Raw genomic sequence first — 24,303 nt, 5'->3', positions numbered from 1 at the left:
AAGCCCTGTCCAACCTGGTCTGGGGCATTCCCAGGGATGGAGCAGCCACAGCTTCTCTGGGAAAGCTGTGCCAGTGTTCTCCCACCCTCCCAGTGCTCCCCCAGTATCCCACTTTGTCCCGGTGCCCTATGGAACTGGACCAGTGGAGATCATGGACCTGCAGGGAGAGGGAGGTATGAGGATGCTCCCAGTAAGCCCCAAACAGCAGCTGGTCTCACTGGTTTGCTGCTGGTCTGGCTTCAGAGTGAAACCCCACCTCAATCTCCAGAGTCTTTATTCAACACTGAATCATAAAATAGCTCTTTACACACTTTTTTTTTTTTTTGGGGGGGGGGGGGGAAGGGAGAGGGAGGAGGGGGAATTGTTTTTTGTGTTTTTGTTTTTTTTTTTTTTGTTAATTCCTTAAATACACATTGTTTACACTCGCCAAAGTTTCAAAGCAACAACATCAAAGTGCGTCTACAGGTGATAGTTCCAACCAAAGTGCTAAAAAACCACGGGCTCCTGGCCGGAGTCGGACCCTGCTTCCCACCAAACCCACCTGGAACCTCCAGTGCACCCTGATCCCACCACTCCCCCTCCTCCAGGACAACATCCTCTGGTGGATTCACACCCAGGACCCGGTTTAGCATCGAGGGACCACGGGGATAAGAGGAAAAAAAAAAAAAAAAAGGGGCTGTTTGGTTCTCCAGACACTGGCACATCGCTGCGAAGAGACTAAAATAGACCTAAATTTATAGAGAGTTTAAAAAAATAACTTGGGAGGCAACTGGCTACCTTTGGGGAGGGGGGAGGTTGCTGTACAGGGGCCCCTCGGAACCCGCTGGCGGAGCAAACGAGGGCTCTTCAGGGAAAAGGATCCCAAATTCCTGTATTTGGAGATCTCTCTTGCCCTGGACTGATTATCTCCTCTGATTATCTTGAAGCAAAAGCCACCCCACACCATTGCACCCACTTGTCCCCGGCCCCAACCTGCCTCGTTGCCCCTCCACGGGGCTCAATCCCGAGGCTGGATCAGAAAAATCCCATAATTTTCCCTGCTTTTGGGCAGCTTTCCCTCCTCTCCTTCCTCCCTTCTCCCACCCTCCACGAGGGGGGATTATTTTGCCTCCCACGGGTGAGGAAGATCCATCACCACCTTACAACAAACCATCTCCAGTTCCTAAAATCTCCCTGCTCCCTGCTTTGTTTTCCCCCCTTTTAAAGCATTTTCCCACTTCCCAATTCCCAAATGCTTTTGCTCCATCCCGACCTGCATTTTTCCTTCCCCCAAAACGAGAGGCTGAGCTTTAGCAACGCTTTTCCTGCGGGTTTTTTTGTTCTGTTTTCCCTAAATTTGGAGTGTTTTGGAGGATCCATGCAAGCTGTGCCCCTGCTGGCAGCTGGCACCGGGACACATGGCATAAAAAAAGTGGGATAAAGATTAAAATCCTCCTTGGACAGAGCTAACCCGAGAGTTCCCATTTTCCTCGAGCCCTGACGTCCCAGATCCCCCAAACTGGGAGCACAGGGATAAGGCAGGAGGAGGCAGCTGGTCCCTGGAGCGTTCCCAGCTCCTGGGGGCTCGGATGGATGGATAACAAGCAAAACCCAACCAAGAAAAACATGGATTTGGGATAAATTTGGCCCCTGAGCTGGCTTTGGTGATGTTGTTCCTCTTGAAATCCCTGACCAGCACTCAAATTCAAGCGACAGGGAATGCTGGGAATGTTGGCCACAGGGAAACTTCAGGAAAACTCCTTAGAAAAGGAATAAATCTCCCCAGAACTGGTCCTGCAGGAGCCAGCTCTGGAACTACCATCCATCCAGCCCCTGCCAGCTGTGGCCATCGCTGTGAGCCCAATTCTCACCCCGGATCCATGGATTTTGCTGGGGATTGTCATCGCAGAGCCCCTCTGGGGCTTCTCTGGGATCTGGAATGGGGCTGAGCTCCTGGATACACTGCCTGATTTCAAGGCTTTTCCCAGGGAATTTGGTATTTCTGTGTGTTTCCATCCATTTCCAGAGGAAATGGGGTTGAAACTCTGTGACCTGGGCGGTGAATCCACGAGCATCCCATAGGGATGGGGGTTTGGGGAGGGGAAAACCAGCAGGAGGGGAGGGAAAGCAGCAGGGAAAGGATCAATATGACATTTCAGTGGAAGAAATACAGGGCTGTTAATGAGCTCATTAACAACCTGGGCAATTAGGAGCCACCAGGAGGGCTGGGCCCTCATTACCACCTGTGTCCTTGTCCTCACCCACCTCCATCCCAAGATGAGGAGGGAAGGATCCATTCAAGCCCAAGGAAAACGGGGAGAACCCCCCACTTCCCATCTTCTAATCCTTGAACCTGCTCAAGGCCTTGTGTCATCAGAGGATTTCTGTGGAAACGTGGCTTTTGCCGAGTTGGATTTTTCGGGAATGCCCCGAGGGGAGGCCGATGGTTCGCTCTGGTCTCGGTGACACTTCGAAGCACCAAATTCCAGTGGGAGTGTCCTGCCATGAATTCCAAACCCCAGTGGCTCCAACACCACCACAGACACGGCCATTGACAGCACTGGCGGGCACAGAAGGTTTCTTCTCCAAGAATCCTCGAACATCTCCCCCTTTTTCCGTCACCTTTGCCTTCCCAACAGCCCCGAGGAGCTGGGAGAAGGTCCCAAAAACCGGGAGCAAACCCGGAGCAGCCGCCTTCAGTCTTCGGACACGACTCTCCACCACGATAGTCTTTAAGCATAGAGTGTATAAACATGCTGAGTATATAATTTTCCTTTAAAATCTTTTTTTTTTTTTCCTTCTTTATAGAAATAAATACTTACTTTGTTAGGGTTTTTTTGTTGTTGTTTGTTTTTTTTTAAGGGAATTTCCCGAGTCTCTGACAGCTCCACTGGGACGCTTTCCTGGGATAAGGGCTGGATGTTCCCCGGGGGGTTGTAGCTTTGCTGGGTGGGTTTTTTTTTTTTTGCTGGTCGGGGCATCCCTTGCTCCTCTTGCCCCTGGAATTTGTGTCCCAGTCTTCCCCAGGTGGAGGTAAAGCCACGGCAGGGAGCTGATCCCGGTGCCAGGAAGCTCATCCATGGGGATAGGGTGGGAGGCAGGAATTTCTCGCAGGCATTTTTTGGGGGGCTCCCACATTTTGTGCAGACAGGGAGCAGCCTTCTCCTGGAAAAGCTGCAGTTGGAGGGGGGAGCAGAGGTGCTTCGAACGGGGGTTATGGCCAAAAATCCCTTACCCTGTTTCAGGAGACGGCGTGGGTGGGATGAAGGGGGGATGAAGGTTCTCCTGAGGTGGGGTTGGAGACCCAGGAGGTTCCTCCAGCCCCGCACCGGCTTCAGTGATTTGGGATTGATGTTGTTGTCTCTCAGGATCCCCACGGACTGTTGTCATGCTGGCAGCCCTGGCTGAGCTCTGCCACGGGCGAGGAATGTGGTCCCAGATGGATCTGCAGCCTCCTCCTTCCTGGAGGGATGTTCCCTGTCAGCCCCTCACCCTGGGAAGGCTGGAAGTGGAGGGAGGTGCCCTGGGAAGGGCTGTCTCCTCAGAGCCACGCTGGCCAGCAGGCACCAAAACCTCCAACACTGGTCCAAATCAGAGGAAAAGCCCCAAAAATCTGCTTTTCCCAGTCGGATTCTCTCCGCTCAGCCCGATCCAAGGGCACCTGGCGGGGGATTGGGATGACCAGGGGCTGTGGTTAAGGCCGGTGTGTCCCCACTGCTGGCAGTGCTGTGATGGGTGTCCCCGGTTCCGTGGGCACCTCCTGGTACTTTATCCCCAGGGTGGAGCATGGAGATGCCTGGCCCTGCTGGATGCCTTTCCAAAGCCTTTTCCTGTGGAAAAAAAGGGTATTTTGGGGATGACGACTTCCTTGGAGACACCCGGGAAGGAAAAAGCAGAGTTAAAAAAAAACAGCCGTGGCCACGGATAAGGGTCAACCAGAGGCTGTCGGGTGGTGCTTTCACCAGCAGCTTTGGATTTTGGGATAATTTGCCCGGGGTTTCTCCTTCAGGCTGCTTGGGAAGGCGATGAGATGGCAAACACAAGCGTCCCATTCCAGTCCTTCTCTCCACGTGGGACAACTCGCTCCGGATGGAGCCTGAACGGGGTGGTGGATGGTGGGGACCGGAGCGTGACCCGTGTTTCCTGGTGGACGAGGATTTTGGAGGTGGTTTATTGCCTTGGCAGGAAGGTTTTGGTGGAGAGGAAGCAAGGCTGGAGACCTCTGGAAGAGCGACCATCTCTCCTGGTGTCCTCTGGCTCCCGCAGCCCCCCGGGATGCAGCTCTGCCCCCCGGGCTTGTGCTGTGGGGGCTGCTGCTCTCTGGGCAGCGTTTGCCCAGGTTTGGGAGCCCCTCTGTCCAACAAATGAAACGGAGACCCCGCGGGAACGCTGGGCGTCCTTCCCTCTGGAGGAACAGCCCCTTCCCACCCCACCTCCCCCACCTCACGGAGAGGACAAGGAGCCCGTGGGATGGGCCGGGAGATCCTCGGACAAAGAAGAAAAAACCCCTCCAAGAAACAGAGCCCGAAGAAAAAGACATTCCCCAAACGCGGATCCTTGGCAACGAGCGGCCGCGGGGGTTCCGAGCCATCTTCCCCTCCCGGGAAGGAGCGTCGCCCTGTCTCCTGGGGCAGCCAAAAAAAAACTGTCCCGAAGTAGCACCTTCTCGCCCGCGAGCCGGCCCTGGGATGAGCTCCGGCTGCCAGTCACTAAGGCCTGCGAGAGTTTCGGGTTTTCCTTGTGCACGAGCCGGCGGATCCGGATCCGCGCGCCGGGTTTGGTTTTCACGGGGCCTCCGGCACCACCAGGCAGAGGAGGGAATGTGCTTTGTGCTTCCCTGAAGGTCTAACAGCCTCCTTCCACTTTGATGTGTAAAATCTTGGAGAAGCCGGGTCTTTTCCTCAGGGCCTGGAAGAGGAGCGGGGAGCGGGGTTGGAGGGGGGATCCGGCATTCCTAATGCTCCATGGGGTGAGGGAGGGAGAGGTGGGACTATCTGAAATCCTTGCCATGGGAAGGACACGGGGAAAGGGAGGGAAAGGGGAATCCCTGCCATGGGAAGGACAAAGGGTGAAGGAGAGGTGGGAATATCTCAAATCCTTGCCATGGGAAGGACATGGGGAAAGAGAGGGAAAGGGGGGAACATCTCAAATCCCTGCTAAAAGAAGGACATGGGGTGAGGGAGAGAGAGGGAAGAACATCTCAAATCCCTGCCATGGGGAGAACACAGGGAAAAGGAGGGAAAGGGGAATCCCTGCCATGGGAAGGACACAGGGCAAGGGAGGAAGAGGAGGGAACATCTGAAATCCCTGCCATGGAAGGACATGGTGTGAGGGAGAGGTGGGAATATCTCAAATCCTTGCCCTGGGAAGGACACAGGGAAAGGGAGGGAGAGGAGAATCCCTGCCACAGGAAGGATATGGGGTGAGGGAGGAAAAAGGGGGAACATCTCAAATCTCTACCATGGAAGGACACAGGGAAATGGAGGGAGAGTGGGGAACACCTGAAATTCCTGCCATGGGAGGACATGGGGAGAGGGAGAGAGAGGGGGGAACATTTCAAATCCCTGCCATGGGAAGGACATGGGGAAAGGGACGGAGAAGGGGGAACTTCTCAAATCCTTGCCATGGGAAGGACACCAGGCAAGGAAGGGAGAGGAAGGAACAACTCAAATCCCTGCCATGAGAAGGAAACGGGGTGAGGAAGAGGGGGAAACACCTCAAATCCTTGCCGTGGATCTGGTGACACTTGGGACCCTTTACCTGGAGTTTGTTCACCATTTCTTCAAACATCTTCTTGGCTTCAGGGCTGTGGGGCTCCTTGAAATAGTCCACAATTCCCACCTGCACCACGATGGACTTGAGGTTCCGGCACACACCTGAGGGGCAGAGATACCACCTGGATTCTCCATACCTGGGGGGCAAATGACCTCCCCACGGCCAGCACGGACCTCACATCCCACCCTGTACTCCTCAAGGCCTTGTGCACGTGGGGAAACCTCACCCTGAAGCTGGAGGAGACCTGCTCGTGGTGGCCAAGACCAACACCGGGCTACGAGATGGTCTCTGACTGTCCTGTCCCCAAATCAGCATCCTGCTCTTTCCTTGGGAAACCCTTGCTCTTCCGTCCAGAGGGGTGAATTCCCAGCAAGTCCCACCACAGTCACATGAGCCATGGCCACCAGGACAGACCCTGCTGATGGCTGTGGACCTCCTGTCCCGGGAAAAGGCTTTGGGCAAGTGGTGTGACCCCGAACTCAGACACACCGGGGTGAACCTCAGGTGTGTCACAGACACTGAGGTCTGGATTGCATTGTGGAGAGCACGGAGGGAGCATCTCCATCCTCTCTATGGCCCAAGGCAAGATCAGCTCTCCTTGGCCCATCCTTGGCAGGGGGGATGTTGGATCCCCTCTCAAGGACCTTCCACCCGGAGCTCCCAGCCTCTCCCAGTGCCAACAGGTTCCTGTGGGTGGGGTTGGAAGGAAGGATCTGCTCCACGGATCTGGATATCTGGTGGCCTCGTGGCGAATGGGTGATGCCCCCTGGCATTGCTACTCACTGTTGAAGTGCAGCAGGGCTTTGGGGGTGACCGGGGTGGACGTCAGCACCAGCATCTCCAGCCCCTTCAGCCCCTCCCGACACACCTCGGCTGCCACCTCCTGGTTGATCTCGGCCACGTGGTCCAGCTCCAGGACCTGGAGCCTCATGCAGTTCCGGGCTGGAGGGACAGAGCACCCGCTGTCAGCGTCCCGCGGGGAAGGGATGAGGGCAGCAGAGGGCAAAAGGGGTGGGTGGCAGCAAGGGGTGGTGGGGTGCACCCGTGGACCTTGGCCCACGGACGTGGATCTCCGTTGAGATCCCCAGGGGGACCTGCAAGGTGCCCTTCTCCTTGTCCCACCAGTGGAGGGGAGGTGGTGCCCAGGGAGGTGATGGAGTCCCCATCCCTTGGAGGTGTTCAGGGAAAGAGCAGACGTGGCACTCCTGGCTGGGTGGCATGGTGGTGTTGGGTCACGGGTTGGACTCGGTGACCTCAGAGGTCTTTTCCAACCCAATTGGTCCCCGGAGAGGTGCCTACCTAAGGATGCCAGTCCCTGGACGCCGCAGCCGGCGCCCCCGACGCCCAGAGCCCGCAGGTGGGGCCAGCACCGCCCGATCATCTGCAGGCAGCGGTTGCTGAAACGTGTCGGCTGCTGGCTGGGGAGAGGAGAGGGAGGAGAAACAGCTGGGCAGGGCTGCCGGGAAAGCTCAGCCCTCTCTCCACGAGCGCTCCTGGAAGCGGCGTGGGATTGGGGCATCACCCACCCTGCCAATGCCACGATGGTCACGCTCTGAGGGGGTGTCTCCACACAAGCAATCACCCTGGGCTGTGCTGCCACCAGGACAGGGCAGCCCAGTGCCCCAAACCCTCCATCGTGCCTGGGGAATTTGTGGGTACGCCATCCCTGGAAGTGTCCAAAGCCAGGTTGGACGGGGCTTGGAGCAACCTGGGCTAGTGGAAGGTGTCCCTGCCCATGACAGGGGGTTGGAACAAGACAATCTTTAAGTTCCCCTCCAACCCACACCGTTCCATGACTCCATGACTCTCCCTTCAGAGATCTGAACCAGGCTCTGAATTGTTTCCTGCACAGATCAAACTGGCAGCAGGAGCCTGGAGCTCTGGCTCAGGTGGAGAAGCCGACATGCCATGTGCTGTTTCCCCCAGGGAAGACACAAGCCACCAGGACCTGACATCCAGCTCCTCCTGCTAAGTGACATCCCCTCTGTGCTCCTCGATCCGGGCTGACGGGGATGTGACATCCCAACAGACCTCCCAGACAAGAAGAAATGCCCTGGGGACATTCCCGTGGCACGGATGTGAGCGACCTGCTGTGCGAGCCACGAGCTTCTGAGCACCCAGACCCTGTGGGGTGGAGATCCACCAGCATCTTCATGCCCCCAAAATGCTTTTCCAAAAGTGAGAGTTGTCTCCCCAAGCAGTGACACCCTTTCAACAACACCCCGGCCCTTCATGGCTGCTCTTACGTGAGCACAGAGGAGCTCAGACGAGCGTTTGATGTTCAGTGTCACCAACCAGAGCCATCACGGCTTCCCTTTCATCTCTGGAGTGAGCAGCCTCCATGGAAACATTCCCGGCTCAGCAGGGAGGTGTCTACACCCAACAGCTCCCAGCCTTCACAGGGAGGGATGGGGCTGAGCTCCTGGTCTCCCAAATTTGCCTCCAGGATTGCTGCTCATCCCATGAAGACCCTCCCAAAGCAAATCCGGCACCCAGTTTCTTTCCAGCCCATTGCACTCAGCCTCTACTTAACACAGTTCCATCCCTGGAAGTGTCCAAGGCCAGACAGAACAGGGCTTGGAGCAACCTGGACTAGTGGAAGGTGTCCCTGCCCGTGGCACTGAATGATCTTTAAGGTCCCTTCCAACCCAAACCATCCCACGATTCCACGATTCTTACCACGGATGCAGAGGTGCAACCTGGAGGGAGATGATGTCCCTGCAACCTGCTCCAAGGGCCCAGATGACCTCATGGCCCACGGGGTCCGTGGAGCTCCTGGAACAACACAGAGGACACGTGGTGGCCCCGTCGGCAGCGATGCCGCCCCGGGGGCCGAATGTGCAGCCTCTGTGCTGCTCCCTGGAGCACCTGGAGGTGCAAATCGGGTCACTGTTCATAACCCACGACCTGCCCGTGGACCAGACAGTCCCCACACAGCCCGTGTCGGAAGGCTGAAGGCATTCCTGTCTGGAATTGTGCCTATGGATGTGCAATGTCAAGAACAACGGGAGAAGGTGAGGCTGAAGGCGAGGAGGAGGATGAGGCGAGGCTGGAGGGGGGGTGAAGGACGAAGGGGAGGTTGGAGGGGCATCTTCCAAAGGCAAATGTGACACAAGTGATTGGCTGAGACTGCCAGGCCATGCACCCTCGAAGAGCAGATAGAACATCCCTGCAGGTCCCACTGGGATGGTTTCACTTGGGGATGGGGAAGGTGCCAGGAGGTGGGAAGGACGTTCCAGCCATGGGCAGTGGCTGCTCCCTGGCCTCTGTCCCAGCTCTGTGGTGGCTCTTGGCCAAATGCCACCGCAGGTGTTTGCTGTGGGCTCCTCCCTGGTGTTTTTGGAGGTATCAAAACCTCATGGGGTGCTGCTGGACTCGTGCAGGGGTTGGTGGAGGTGTGGGTGTACCACGAGCTCAGAGGAGCTTCTGCTGATGCTCCCAGTGCCAAGGAGAGACGTCAAAGAGCACCATCCTGATGCCGCCAGCCCAAACAGAGGCCCCTGGCTGTTCCACCACACCAGGATGTCTCCTGGAGGCCGGGGCTGTGCTTCCTAACTCCAAATGACCTACTTCAAAACTGCAGGCAAGCCTAAAAATAAGCGAGGGGTGTTATCTCGAGCACTTCACGCGTCTCCACTGGAGAAGGTTGCCAAGAGCAGCAGGTTAATTAGAGCATGAGTCAGAGTCACAGGTTAGAGACGTGCCAGGAGCACTTGGACCTGCTCTGCTGCCCTTGGAGGAGCCGATGGAGGAGGCTTTGGGTCAAACCCAGCAGCTCTGAGCTGCCTCATGGGGTGAGATCCCCTGACCAGAGCCGTGTCTGAGCTCACACGATCCACACCAGAGGAGTGGCTGGATGTGCTTTCCCACCTGAAGGGTTCTCCATCCTGGGTTGGGTGAGAACACACATCAGCTACAGGGAAAATGGATCCCAAGGCTGAAGTGGTCGCCTGCAGGGTGCAGTGAGAGCAAGGATCATCCTCCTGGAGTGTGTAGGGAAGGTAAATCTTGTCTCCACAGCGGGCAGAACCTCTTTGGAAAGTGGCTAAGACCAAGGAGAGGTCAATGATCTCCTCCAGGATGTGTGACCTCCTCCATGTCCTACACCAGAGCCTTGTGTCCTTGATCTTGAGCGAGATCTCCAAGCTGGATCTTAGCTATCCCATGGCAGAGCTGTTCCTCCCTCCCAGAAGAGAGGGACCCTGAGCCTCTTCTCCCCATTAGGAGCCTTCCTCATGAGGTGACAGTCAGGTGGGACCTCACTGAGTACCTCTTCCTCACCCTTCTCTAACACAAAGCAGTGTCCCCCTACCAAAACCCTGGTCACGCCTCCAGCTGGGATGAGATGGTAACAGGATGTTGGGAATGGAGCTGGAAGGGAAAACACACCAGAAGAGGACAAGAGTTGAAAGGACAGCTGGGGGACACTGAGGCTGCTACTGGGCTGGGGACGTGGAGAGGTGGGTCCTTCACACCTCTGGATGGCATTGGAGTAGGGAATAGGGACCGGCATCAGCGGAGCCCCAGCACATCCCATGGATGTTTCCAGATTTCCCCCAGCCCCGTGGCCGAGCAGGGGGGTGTCGGTGGCCGTCCTTACCGGTAGGTGACAGCCTGCAGGGCCCGGCAGTAGCAGCTGGCCAGCCAGAGGGAGCGGTCCGTCAGCACGTTGGGGCAGTGCGAGATGCGCAGGATGAGCAGGTTGCTGCCCGTGGCCTTCAGCAGGGACTCCAGACCAGCTTCCAGGCAGCCCCTGCCAGGGGTGGAGGCAGGGTCAGGCATGGGAGGCCATGCTCACATTCCCCATGGCCACCCCTTGGCTCTGGGATGCCCGAAACCCACAGCAGGAACCAGTGTCCCACAGTGGAAATGGGATCACAGGAACCCAAAATGTGCTGAGCTGGAAGGGACCCATGAGGATCATCCAGTCCAACTCTCAGCCCTGCACAGGCCCAGCCCCAAGAGTCCCACCCTGTGCCCCAGAGGATCAGCCAAACCCTCCTGGAGCTCTGGCAGCCTTGGGGCTGTGTCCACTGCCCTGGGGAGCCTGGGCAGTGCCCAACCAGCCTCTGGGATGAGGGCACTTGGTGTGTTCAGCTGGAGCAGAGAAGACTGAGGGGAGACCTCGCTGCAGTTCCAACTTCCTTGGGAGGGTCAGAGGAGGGACAGGACCCAGGGAATGGCCTAAGGTTGGGTCAGGGGAGGACTCATGGAGCATCATCATCATCATCCCCAAGGACCAGCAGCTCCGGCTGTGGGAAGAGGGTGACCAGGACGCGGGGACTCACCGTGTGCTCCTCATGTAGTCCTCCTTGCTCTCCTTCTTCCCTCGCTGGCGCGGCTTGAGGTTTTGGAGGGTGAGGGAGTGCATCTGGGTGCACCACTGGGACAGCATGGCCAGGAACTGGGGGGACAGGGGTGCTCATCACCGAGGTGGGCACCCTCAGCACGTCCCCCACCACCCACCCCCAGCTGTCCTCGGGCAGGTCTGTGCACACAGATGAGGCCATGCGAGAGTGCGGGCAACAAAATCATGGGTGTGACCACAGGAACACGTGGGAACATGTGAGCTCCTGCCCTGGAGCATTCACAGGTGAATGCACAACACACCCAGCACTGGTGCAAGCGCCCACCTCTGTCCCCCCATGACCACAGAGCCATGACCACCCACACAGGGTTGACCACCAATGAGGTGCTGGCACAGCTTCACCTCCCTGGAAGGAAGGTCTCACCCTGGGCAGTGCCACCCCCGTCCCCACCCCCAGTACCTTGGAGGACACCCTGGCGTTCTCCAGCAGCACCCGCGTCCACACGGCCGGGTGCCGGGCCACGAACTTCCAGTCCTTGCACACCTCGGCCGCCCGCAGCAGGGTCCTGGTGTCCAGGTAGGTGAAGATGCAGAAGAGAGCTGCCCTCATCTTGAGGATCTCGGGGCTGATCACCTCGCTGGAGTGCCCCGGGCTGCCCCTCTCCAGCCGGCACACCTTGCCCCCGGCCCCCTCGGGCCTGGCCGGGGGACACCCGGCGTCAGTGGCCACTGGGGGACACAGAGAACAGCAGGTAAGGGAACCTCAACCCCTGTCCCCCAACTCCCAACCTCCCCATCCTCCACCTTCTGCCCTCTGTGAGTTATATCAATCTCTACTTAATGCTTTTGCTGGTTTTGATACAATTGCTTTAAATAACTGCTTTGACACAGTGCACTGCACTACTTTATGCCATATTATACCTTACTGGTGGGTTTTTAGCTTTTGCACTGTGTAGTAAATAATTCTGGCTAAGATCTTTCGTCTGTTCATTTGTTCTGTTTGTCATAATAAATAACTCGTTTTGTATAAGTATATCCTTTTGCCATCACTAAAACCTGTGGGACAAAGTGGTTTAATCACACCTCTATAATTCCTTAAATTTAAACTGTTGACACAGCCCGAGGCTAAGACAGCATTCAGCCTCACCTGAACCCTTCTCTGAGGAAAAAAATCAGTGATTTTTGGGTCAGAACCACCTTGTGGGGAGCGTGTGTGTGTGTGTGTGTGTGTGTGTGTGGAGGGGGAAGGGATGGATGCAACCTCACAGAGGTGGGGTGGGGTCATGTCCCCCATGGCAGCCCCTGGAGCCACATGGGGCAGCCCTGGAGTAGCTTCCAGTCACAAACAGCTCAGGAAAATTATAACACAATGCAGCTCCTGCAGCCTCTGACCCAGCTCAGACTGGGACAGTGAGGACACTGCCCTATAACACCCCACAGCTCATATGGGGACAGTGAGGACACTGCCCTGTAACACCCACAGGTCACAGGGACAGTGAGGACACTGCCCTAGAACACCCCCAGCTCACAGGGACAGTGAGGACACTGCCCTATAACACCCCACAGCTCATATGGGGACAGTGAGGACACTGCCCCATAACACCCCACAGCTCATATGGGGACAGTGAGGACACTGCCCTAGAACACCCCACAGCTCATATGGGGACAGTGAGGGCCCTGCCCTATAACACCCCACAGCTCATATGGGGACAGTGAGGACACTGCCCCATAACACCCCACAGCTCATATGGGGACAGTGAGGACACTGCCCTAGAACACCCACAGGTCCCAGGGACAGTGAGGACACTGCCCCATAACACCCCCCAGCTCCTGCAGCCCCTCACCCAGCCCAGACTGGCAGGGACAGTGAGGTCACTGCCCCTCCCCTGCCCTGGAGCCCCAGAGTGGCCGGTGGGTCACAGACCCCTCCTGGGGGAGGTGGCCAGAGGGACCAGAGCAGATCAAACCAAAGGCCACGTGGCCCTGCCATCTGGACATGTGACTGGTCTTCTACAAGGTCCCGGTGGCAGCTCCAGGATCTGTCTCTCCCTTTTTCTCTCTTCTTGCTCCTTCTGCTTCTCTTTCCTTGTCCCTTTCTTGACACTCTGGGTGGCTTTGGGAGCTGGAGGGGTTGGATTTTGGCTTAAGTGTTGTGAATCAGTCCGTGCTGGGTTGATATTGTGGTGGAACATCTTGTCCAGCTTGTGTGTGGTGCCCCTTTTTGAACTTTGGCCAAGTTCTCTTATTTTCTCCCCTGAATTAATAAAGAAACCCCTTGGGAACAAGCCCGTGGCTTATTCTCTTGACGCTTTCTCGAGGTGTTAAAGAACCCTAAATATATATTTTAAATAAAACTCCTGTCTGAACCTGTGAGCTGCAGCTCCCGGGCTGGAGCATCCCACCACCCCAGCAGGAGAACCTGTGGCCTCACCTGTGGGAGCCCAAACCCAGCTTTCAGCAAAGGAAAACAAGGGCTGACAAAAACCTCGTGATCTGAAGGAGCTGGACCCTTCTCACAAGACCTGTTAAAGTTCTACCTCATGGATCAAGCTTGGCTCCAGCAGAAATCAGAAAGGACTTTTGAGATGATTGTATCAAACCATGTCTAAACCCCTGTAATCCCTCTATCCCCCATGTAATCCTACTAGAAGAAAAATTAACTATTTGGAAATTGCAGTAAAAATTTGTGTAACTCCGCAATTAACATAGGTTGTCCCCTTCATTAACATACAGCCCCAGATGCCTTTAAAATAGTGTTCTCGTGTTCAATAAACTATTCCAGTTTCCCCATACTGGGCTCGTGTCTAGCTTTTATTTTTCAGACCGCCACTCTCACCCGTCAGCCGGCAGCTCCCAGTGGGCCGGGACGCGGCGGATCCGGGCGCGTCCGGCTCCCAGCCCTCGGCCTCCGACTCGGTGGTGCGGGATCCCACGTCGGAGACGTCGCCCTCCTCCCCCTCGGTGCTGTTGCGGTAGGGCCGGCGGTGCCAGTTCTGGATGGCCTGGCGGCGCAGCCCCGAGCCGCGGGATCCGTCCCGCGCCGCGTAGGGATGCCCGTCGGCCGTGTCGTCGGTGGGACACGGCTCCGCGCTGTCGCTGTCGTAGCACCCCGAGCTCTGCGACACGGCCTTAGCCCGGCTTGAGGCCCTGGGGGGGGGGGGGGTGGACAGGGATGCCCGACCTCAGGTCTCTCTGGGATGGGCATCCCCTTCCCATCAGCCCCATGGCTCGCAACCTATTTCCCGTGTTGTATTCCCTGCCGTTAGTCCTGCTTTCCCATCGCTGGAATAAACCCACCGATCGGTTCTCGGAATCGCAAAATTCCCTCGATGCGTTCACTGGCATCTATTTTTATTTTTCAAAATTACACCAAGTTTAGCAGCGGTTAATGAATATTTGGAAGACTGAACGTCACCTCCCCTCGCCTTCTCTCTTAGGATCCTTGCCCCTGGAATAGGTGCTGTGTGGAAATTTCGCGTTGGTACCAACGCGCGTGTGAAGACATCCCTTGCGTTAGGAATTTTCAGCACAGAGGTGTTTAAATCCCAATTTAAAGCCACGCAAGCAACCTGCAAACAGAAGCCTGTGTCCCGTGAAAATCCCGGAGAGGCAGCAGGGCTGGGGACTCACCCGGTGCTGGAGGAGGAGCGCTGGTTGGACACGCCGTACGCACCGTGCACGGCCACGCACGGCCCTGGGTGCCGGTCTCTCTGCAGGGAGATGGGACAAGAGGAGCCAACGTGGCAAACCCCAACGTGCGGGTGGTGCACCCCAAAGAGATGACCCCAAAAACCCACCCAGTGCCAGTTGTGTTGTGGGGTGAGGCCCCAACCCAGCGGGATGTGGAAGAGCATCTCCGACATCGCCACGGAAACGCAGACCCACCGAGAAGCATCTTCTCTTTGGGATCTTTGGGATCCCCCCACCCAGAATTATCCACTTCCCCACGGGGATGAGAAGGGGGTCCCTACACCTCCCCATTCAGCCCTTGGCAGCCCCCAGAGGAGCCCCGTGGTTGCGTTCCCAGTGCCGCCGGCTGCCCGTGCCTGTGCCCGCGGAGGTACCGGTCGGCAGATGGCCTTGGCCCCGGGGGTCCCGCAGCGCCCCAGGCTGCCGTTTGGGGTGGTCCCACAGCTGCTGCTGATGATCTGGAGCTGCTTCTCCGCCCGATCCGCCCGGTCCAGCAGCTCCTCGATGAAGTGCTGGAGCCGGACCTTGGCGTTGGCCTCGCGCGCCGCCGTCTCCTTCAGGAACTGGTCGATCTGCAGCACCTCCCTGCACGGAGGGACCGGCGGGTGACACCCCAGTCCTGCCCCACCCACCCCTGGGGAGCACCTCCGAGCTGGGCTGGGGGTCAAGGTTGCTCGTGCCCATCTGGGTTGTTCCGTCATCAGCCTGGTCTGGGTCTGTGCCAGCCCAAGTGGCTCCTGGGGTGGTTTGGGGCAGAGCAGGGACCAAGGGGTGCTCCCACAGTGCAGGGTGGATGTTGCCACCTTGTTTTAGGGAGGTGGCATCCCCAGCACCTTGTGCATCACCTCCAGGACTAGAGTCAGGCTCCTGAGCTTGATGGAGCAGAGGGAGGAAGAGGATGATGGTGCAGTGGGATGATGGAAGAGGATGGAGGTGGTATCCTGTTTCCTCTGGAGCAGACTTAGGAAAGACCTTAGGAGCAGCCTGACTTCCCTAAACCCCCTCAGCCCTCTACACCCTTAAGCCCAGTGACTGCAGAGCTCTGGCTCCTTCATTAACACAATAACTAGCAGGTTCTCTGAACCTGCAGATGGGCTGGTTTCACCCCAAAATGTGGCCAGCTCTGGGGGGCAGCAGCTCAGCCACCCCAGCTGGCCCCATCACACCCACCCCACACACCCACCCACCCACACACGCACACACACACACACTCACACACACACACACGCACACACACACACACGTGTGTCCAGGCACAAACGTCCACTGGCCTCATCCACTTCCCAAAAACACATGGAATTACACGCAGACACGACACGCCAGTGAGCAGCTGTGGCCACCCCAGCCCTGCAGCTGGAGGTACCCCGTGAGCACACACGGGCACACCCAGGGACACACACCCAGAGCTGTCCTGCACACCCATGAGGGCACCACACACACTAGGGAATCACAGACCCAACGTACACCCCGACACAGGCACAGACACACAGAGGGTGGTGAGGCCCTGGCACAGGTTGGGCAGAGAAGCTGTGGCTGCCCCTGGATCCCTGGAAGTGTCCAAGGCCAGGTTGGAGCAACTTGGGCTAGTGGAAGGTGTCCCTGCTCATGGCAGGGGGTGGAACAAGGTGATCTTTAAGGTCTCTTCAACCCAAACCATTCCATGGTCACACACCACCCTAGGCACAGGTACAGCTGGTCACACACCTGGCACCAAACACACCTCTGTGGTTGATGGTGCACATGATACACACACACACACATGGGCACAACCACCTCACACCTTCCCTCAGCAGCAGGAGCCCCAGAAGGGGCACAAACACAGACAAACAAACACAAACACAGCTTTGCACATCTGTCTCGGGCACATCTGACCACACACACCTGAGCCTTTGGGTGCCTGACTGTGCATACCTGAACACAGAACCCTGACCTTGGACACCTGACCACACACCCAACCATCACACCCAGCCCTGGACACCCACCTGACCACAGAAACCTGACCATATACACCTCACCACACACCCAGCCATGAACATCCAGCCCTGAACACCCACCTGACCACAGAATCCTGACCTTGGACACCTAATCACACACCCAGCCCTGAACACCAACCTGACCACAGAACCCTGATCTTGGACACCTGACCACACATCCAACCATCACAGTCAGCCCTGAACACCCACTTGACCACAGAACCCTGACTTTGGACCCCTGACCACACACCCAACCATCATACCCAGCCCTGGACATCCAACTGACCACACACACCTGACCTGGGACACCTGACCATGCACACCTGACCATCATGCCCAGCCCTGGACACCCACCTGACCACAGAAACCTGACCATATACACCTCACCACACACCCAGCCATGAACATCCAGCCCTGAACACTCACCTGACCACAGAATCCTGACCTTGGACACCTGACCACACACCCAGCCATCACACCCAGCCCTGAACACCAACCTGACCATGCACCCAACAATGAACACCCAACCCGGAACACCCACCTGACCACAGAAACCTGACCACACACCCAACCATCACACCCAGCCCTGAACACCAACCTGACCATGCACCCAACAATGAACACCCAACCCGGAACACCCACCTGACCACAGAAACCTGACCACACACCCAACCATCACACCCAGCCCTGGACACCCAGCCCTGGACACCCAGCCCTGGACACCCACCTGACCACAGAATCCTGACCTCAGACACCTGACCACACACCCAACCATCACACCCAACCCTGGACACCCATCTGACCACACACACCTGACCATGTACACCTGACCATCACACCCAGCCCTGGACACCCACCTGACCACAGAAACCTGACCTTGGACACCTGACAACTCACCCAACCCTGCACCCCTGACCACACAAACCTGGGCAAACCAGTCTACTCAGAAGCCCAAAGAAAAACGAAGGGCCAGCCCTTAGCAACATAATTCCCATTGCTGGACATTAATTACCATTTAATTACCAATTAATCACCATTTAATCCCCCCCCCCCTCAACCTGCCAACTGCAGGCTGAGCCTTGGAACTCCTGTTGATGCCCTGGGAAGGCTCCCAGTGAGGGGCCTCAGAGATTTGGAAGGCAAATGGGGCACTGGGCAGCAAGTGTAAGGTGATGCTGATGGTTATCGCCTGCTCCTCTCTCATTCCCATGGACTGGGTGGAAAAACACCCCTGGCAAAGCAAACGGAGCCTGGGAGCAAAAGGGCTCCCGTGGGGACAACGGCTCCATGATATTTGGGAGCTGACAGGGACGGGAAGTGACCCCACCATGTTTTTGGCACTGAAAATGATTTCTAATGACTTGCCCACGTCTAGGGGAAAAAGCATCTCTGCCCATCAGCTCTTCCCATGCTCTCCCTGCAACCTGGAAAGGGATTTTGTCCCTCTGGGTGGGTGGAGGAGTTTGGGGCCTGATGGGGACAGTGGAGGGGCAGGAGGGTTTATTTAAAGAAAGGGAGATTCAGGAAGTTGTTTTGGGGCATAAACCCAGGTTTTTAGGTGGTAATGATGTCCAAGCTCCACCATGGACTGACCAAGACACATTTGATCCATTGGTCATCCTCTGCTTACCCTGTCTGCATGTCTCTAGCAGGAATGGTGTCCCTCATTCCATCACCACATAACCCCAAAATGCCCCTGGACAAGACCCACGAGGCAGCTGATGGCAGCCCCCTAAACCCACCACATGCCCCCAAACCAAGAGGTGGTGTCCTTATCCAGCCCCAACACCATCCCATCCTCACCCCAGACCATCCCCACCACCACCACCGCGTCCTGTGAACCCTCTTCCTGAGCCACAGTCGTTATTTTGGAGTCAAAATCATTAACAAACGTGCTGAGGATGGTGAGGATGAAGACAAATCCTTGAGGGATCCCACTAGTACTCCCAGCCCAGCACAGCCATGACTGTCCCTCACTAACCTGCTCCTCACTGACTTTCTGGACCCTGTGGTGGCCTTGGGATTTGATAAGAAACTCCTGAGGAACAAGGTCTAGTTTGCTGGGGCAACAAAATGACCCGATGTTTGGCTGGAGGGAAAACTGGGAGCAGTGTTGGGGTGGGAAAGGGGTGTTGAGTGGGGGATATGGGATGAAACTGAGAATGGTAGAGCCATTGTCCTACCAGCAAACAGAGGTCACGGTGCTTGGGCTGTCCCGCCCTCCTTCTGGGAGAACCCCCCTGATTTTGGCACAGCCAAGGTGGTCCCTCTCACGTTTATGAGACCATGGGACGGGTCAGTAGGATGCTCAAGTTGGATAGGGATGGATAACTTGGCTGTGGAGCCAGAGGGGATGAGCCAGCCCCGGGTTTGGGGGGACATCCTTTGGAACTAGAGATAGGCTGCAGCACCATGGCCCCCACCACATCCCTTGGCAGGAAAGTAGGATGGCCATGTGCATCTAGTGGGAGGTGTCCCTGCTCATGGCAGGGGATTTAAGGTCCCTTCCAACCCAAACCATCCCATGATTCTGTGGTCTCCAGCCTGGCCGTGTCCTGGCAGCACTGGTGGCTCTGGGACAAGGTCTGGTAAGATGTGATCCAGGCTGGACTCACTCATGGAGGGGCTGAGGACTTTGTGGACACCAACCACGTGGGAGAAGATGCAACACCTGATGAGGGATGATGCTGATGGACACTGCCAAGGGAACTGTGCCTGAGCACTCGGTCTGAGGGCTTGGTGATGGTGTTGGGCTCCTCAGCACTCACAGAATCATGGAATGGTTTGGGTTGGAAAGGATCTTAAAGGTCATCCTGTTCTATGGGCAGGGGCACCTTCCACTAGACCAGGTTGCTCAGAGCCACATCCAGCCTGGCCTTGAGCACCTCCAGGGATGGGACATCCGCAATTTCCCTGGGATTCACCACCAAGGACCGATTTCCTCCCACCCTGCAACCAGGAAGGGGGGAGGGTAAAGGACTCACTGTTGCTTGCGGGTGAGCTCCTGCTCTTTCTGCACCAGGTCCTGCTTGAGGGAGGCCAACATCTCCACGCTGACATCCACCTGGCGCGACAGCTCCGACGCCCGGTCCTCCAGCTCCTGCTTCTCCCGGCTCAGCCGCAGGCTCTCCTGCTTGGCCTTCTCCAGCTCCGAGCTCTTGCGGTCCAGCTCCACCTGGAGCCGGCCCACCTGCGAGGCGATCTTCTGCTCCACCTCCTCCGTCAGCTTCTCCAGCCGCTTGTCCACCTCCAGCTTCTCGAAGGCGCGGATCTTCAGCCGCGCCAGCCCCTCCTCGTAGGCCGCGTCCATCGCGGCCGGCGGCGCCGGCGCCGGCGCCACGGCCTTGCCGCGGGCGAAGATCTCTGTCAGCGGGATCTCGATCTCGTGGACGTAGCGGGGCGAGGGCGAGGAGGACGGCGCCGGCTCCAGCTCCTCGGCGGGCACCAGGTCGCAGGAGAAGCGCTGGTCCTTGCCCTGGAAGGAGGTGCTCTCGAAGTAGTCCCGGCGTGCCGCCGGCGCCAGCAGCGCCCCGTCGGCGGCCAGCGGGAAGACGGCGGCATCGCAGATGCTGTTGGTCTTGGAGAGGACGTAGAGGGTCTCGTAGGTGTGGTTGTACTCCAGGTGCGCCCGCAGCGAGGACAGGCTGCGGAAGCGCTTGTGCTCCCCGCAGCGCGGGCACCGGTAGGGCAGGTCCAGCGAGGCCATCCCTCAGCGCGGCGCCCCGGCGCTCATGGCGCGGCACGCAGGGACGCGGGCGGCGCGGGGCGCGATCCGGAGCCCCCGGAGGCGGGGTGGCGGCGGCTCCGCTGGGGCATGGCCGGGGGAAGGCTCTGGGATGGAGGTGTGGGATCCGGGGATTCGCGGGGAAGGGGTGTCAGCATCGGCCGGTGACGGGCGCTGGAAGAGATGGGGGGGTGGTGATACGGGGGTGGGGGGTCCCCGAAAGTCCCTCCTTGGTCCTTCTTCTTGAGGCCCTCTCTGCCTCCACCACACCCTCCCATGTTCCTCCCACTCTCCCATGGGAAGACCCACAATCCTTAGGAAGCTCTAAAAACCTTGGGAAGCTCCAGAAACCTTGGGAAGCTCCAGAAACCTTGGGAAGACTCAAAACCTTTGAGAAGCTTCACAACCTTTGGGAACCTTCTCAACCTTTGGGAACCTTCTCAACCTTTGGGAAGACCCACAACCTTTGGGAGACTCCAAAAAGCTTGGGAAGCTCCAAAAAGCTTGGGAAGCTCCAAAAACCTTTGAGAAGCTTCACAACCCTTGGGAAGCTCCACAACCCTTGGGAAGCTCCACAACCCTTGGGAAGCTTCACAATCCTTGGGAAAATCTGCAACCCTTGGGAAGTTCCGCAAACCTTTGGAAGACCCACAACTTTTGGGAAGCTCCACAACTTTTGGGAAAATCCATAACCCTTGGGAAGACCCATAACCCTTAGGAAGACCCACAACTTATAGGAAGCTCCACAACCCTTGGGAAGTTCTGCAAACCTTTGGGAAGATCCACAACCCTTGGGAAGTTCTACAAACCTTGGGAAGTTCCAAAAACCTTGGTAAGAATCACAACTTTTAGAAAGCTCCACAACCCTTTTGAAGACCCACAATCTCTGGGAAGTGCCACAACCCTTGGGAAGCTCCACAACCCTTAGGGAGTCTCACAACCTCTGTGAAGCTCCACAACTTTTGGGAAACTCCACAAACCTTGGGAAGTTCCACAGCCTTTGGACCCAATGATCTTAGAGGTCCTTTCCAACCTAAATGATTCTATGAACCCTTGAGAAGATCCATAACCCTTGGGAAGGTCCCCCACCCCTTGGAAAGGTGCACGGCCATCGGGAAGGTTTACAAGCATTCCGGAGGAGTGCAGCCACCAGAAAGGTGGACAACCCGTGGGAAACCTCCCTCCATCCACCCTGAGTTTGCCACGGGAGGTGGCAGAGGTGACCCAAGAGCCTTCCTGCCCAACCACAGGATGAGCCCCTGCAGTATCAGAGGTCTCTGAGCCCCAGGGTCATCCCTCTGTCCAACACTGGGATCCACCTTCTGCAACCAAAGGGTGACCCAATCCTACTGGATCCACCCATGCAGCCTCACAACAGGATTTGTCTCCAAGAGTTCTCATCGATCCATGGAACCCCCACTGCCTGATGCAGAGGAAGGACATGGTGGCTTCCCAAGCCTGGGTAAGTGAGGGTCCTTGTGGGACCTGCTTTACCCCTCACTCCCCAAATCCTTCAAGACAGCAGGGGCAGAAATCCCCACCCTTTTGAAACGGGATAAGCCAGGAAAAAATCCAGCCTGGGGGGCACAAGCACAAATCAGGGCACAATGTTTTCATTTTTTCATTCATTTTTCCCTCAACAGTGAAAACTGTGAAGCTTTCACCCCAAAACTCCGAAGGCACCCCTGGGTGGGAGCATCCCTTGCTCATCCCACTGCAATAACCCCCAAAGGGCTCTTCCCACCACCTTAAAAACCCCTCTGAGCCCTCCTGCATCCCATAACCACCAGTTGGTGAGCACTGATCTGCCACGGAACCCTCCATCCGTGCTGGTCCCCAGGGCAACATCCCCCGTGGCTCAGCATCCCCCTCGGGGGGGGGCACAACCAGGCCACGAGGTTGGGAAACCATTTTTTAAGGGAAAAAAATCAGTAAAGGCGAGAAATCCATTAAAAAAAACCCCACAACAAAACCCAAGATGAGCTGGGAGGGTTTCTGGAGCTGTTTGGGGTCGTCACAAAACACCTCCCTGCACGTTAAACCCCCGGGGCGAGCACAAAGCACGTCCGGCAACTCCGGTGGGATGAGAAAGCTCTTTTCCACCACAGGGATGAAGCCACAGCATCGTGGCCCCGGAATCTCAGGCCTGGATCCCTGCCCGCGGCTCCTGGAGTACCCAACCACCCCCATCCCGTATTTTCCAGCCTTTAAACCGAGGCAGGATCCGGCCCAGGTGGATCGGGAAGCACATATCGCCCGGTCCTTCTCCCGGGCAGGTCTCGCCGTGACCGCAAAACCTCCCTTTCCCTCCCATCTCCCTGGCAACGAGCGGGATTTAAGGAAATTATCAGTGGAGTCATTACTACGGCGGCCACGCTAATAAAGCCCCCGACGCATCTGGAGAGCCGGGAAACGCTCCCGAGCGCCGGGGGATTGCAGCATCCCCGGGCTGCTCCGGCGCCGCTACCTGCGATTCATCATGGAGCCTTTCTTCGCATTGTTTAACATTTTTCCTGCCCACTCTCCCTTCCCCCCCCCCCCAAAAAAAATATATATCTATATTCCAGCAGGCAGCTCCACTGCCTGGTTAAAGAGGGAAAGGGGGGGATGGAGAAAAGGGGTGGCGGCGGAGGATGGTGCCGGGGTGGAGGATGATGCCGGGGCGGTGGGTGCTGCCGATCCACGTCCATCCCCGGTTCTCCGGAGGGATGGGAAGGAGCAGGGTGGGAGCACCCCGGTGGGCGCGGGCGGCCGGGTATGAGGCACAGGGGGCTCAGGGGGAGGTGGGCGTGAAAATCCGGGGCGCGTTTATCCCCCCCTAAAATCCCCGGAGCGGGGAGCGGCGGGTCCCCCCCTCACCTCCTGCCAGCGGCTTTGTCCCCGCTGCGTCCCCCCGCTCCCGGGGGCCCTGGGTGAGGAGCATCCTGGGGATGAACCGCCACCTCCCAGCGCGGCATCCCCGCTCCAAACCATCCCGTTTCACCCCATTACCTGCTTCTGGCCGCCGACCTCCCGCGCTGGGCTCCTCCGGCGAGGACAGCATCTCTCCCGCTCGCCCGCCGGCCACCCCCGAGCCGGGGGCTGCGGGGTTGGGGGGGGGGGGCTGGACAGGGAGCCCGCAAAGCAGCTCCGCTGCACAAAGGAGGCGGCTGCCGAGCGGCTCAGGGATGTGCCAGGGCGGAGGGATGCGGGGCAGGAGGGATGCAGCCACAGGGATGCGGGGAAGGAGGGATGCAGCCACAGGGATGCGGGGCAGGAGCGATGCAGCCCGCGGGAAGCATCCGGCTCCCCGTGGCCAGCACCTCCATGCCAGGCAGGGCCTGGGGAAGGAGGGAGGGAGGGTGGTGGCTGCGGGGGGTTGGGGGGGGGGGGGGGGGGGAAGGGAAAGAGGAGGAGGAGGCGGAGGAGGAGGAAGGAAGGAAGGAAGGAAGCAGAGGCTGAAGGCCCCGGCGGGGTGGCGGGAGCGCTGCTGGGCACCCTGGGGATGGCGGGTCCCCCGGGCGCTGGGGGCTCAGAGGGGGCTCTGCATGGCGAGGGAGGGATGCAGGGATGGAGGAAGGAGGAGGGCGAGCGCCAGCAGCCGCCTCCTCTTCCTCCTCCTCCTCCTCCTCCTCCTCCTCCTCCTCCTTCTGCTCTGCAGCCGGAGCCCGGCTCGTCTCGCTACCGCGTTGCTCCCGCACAGCTCCCTCTGCCTGTGTCCCCACGAACACCGCGGGCCTGGCTGCCATGGCCGCCCCCTGCTTCCCCTCTGCCCACCCTGCTCCCCCTCTGCCCCCAAGCCCCCCCTCGCCCCCACCGGTGAAGGCCCTGCCCCTGGAAGCTCCCGACCGGGATCATCCCGAGCATCCTCCCCC

The 24,303-nt window shown here is 57.9% G+C and overlaps 1 protein-coding gene across 1 annotated transcript; it reads right to left on the bottom strand.

Moving 5' to 3' along the window:
- Window positions 1-257: 257 nt before the first annotated feature.
- Window positions 258-24,041, bottom strand: FBXO41 (F-box protein 41). The gene is made up of 13 exons (XM_027715583.2): window positions 23,441-24,041; window positions 19,710-20,623; window positions 15,127-15,337; window positions 14,693-14,772; window positions 13,899-14,209; window positions 11,523-11,791; window positions 11,043-11,158; window positions 10,355-10,507; window positions 8,434-8,529; window positions 7,054-7,172; window positions 6,538-6,696; window positions 5,740-5,855; window positions 258-4,887 (listed from the first exon to the last, which is right to left on the bottom strand). Exons 2-13 carry the CDS (start codon window positions 20,429-20,431, stop codon window positions 4,825-4,827), a joined length of 2,415 nt encoding a protein of 804 aa, XP_027571384.1. The 5' UTR covers window positions 20,432-20,623; window positions 23,441-24,041; the 3' UTR covers window positions 258-4,824.
- Between the last annotated feature and the right edge of the window lie 262 nt (window positions 24,042-24,303).

This window comes from Pipra filicauda, unplaced genomic scaffold (genome assembly GCF_003945595.2).
Source record: "Pipra filicauda isolate LSUMZ 115617 unplaced genomic scaffold, ASM394559v2 scaffold570_size292671_pilon, whole genome shotgun sequence".
NCBI classification, from domain to species: Eukaryota; Metazoa; Chordata; class Aves; order Passeriformes; family Pipridae; genus Pipra; species Pipra filicauda.
The sequence above is the reverse complement of the archived record's forward strand: the minus strand, read 5'-3'. Positions and strand labels throughout refer to the sequence as shown.

What these genes read in the sequence shown, in the direction of transcription:
- FBXO41 (XM_027715583.2), bottom strand. Translation starts at nt 20,431, where the DNA reads ATGGCCTCGCTGGACCTGCCCTACCGGTGCCCGCGCTGCGGGGAGCAC. An exon ending in GAGCTCACCCGCAAGCAACA is followed by an intron (nt 15,338 to 19,709) that starts GTGAGTCCTTTA and finishes CCCTCCGTGCAG; the next exon opens with GGAGGTGCTGCAGATCGACC. An exon ending in CGCTCCTCCTCCAGCACCGG is followed by an intron (nt 14,210 to 14,692) that starts GTGAGTCCCCAG and finishes CCCCCCCCCCAG; the next exon opens with GGCCTCAAGCCGGGCTAAGG.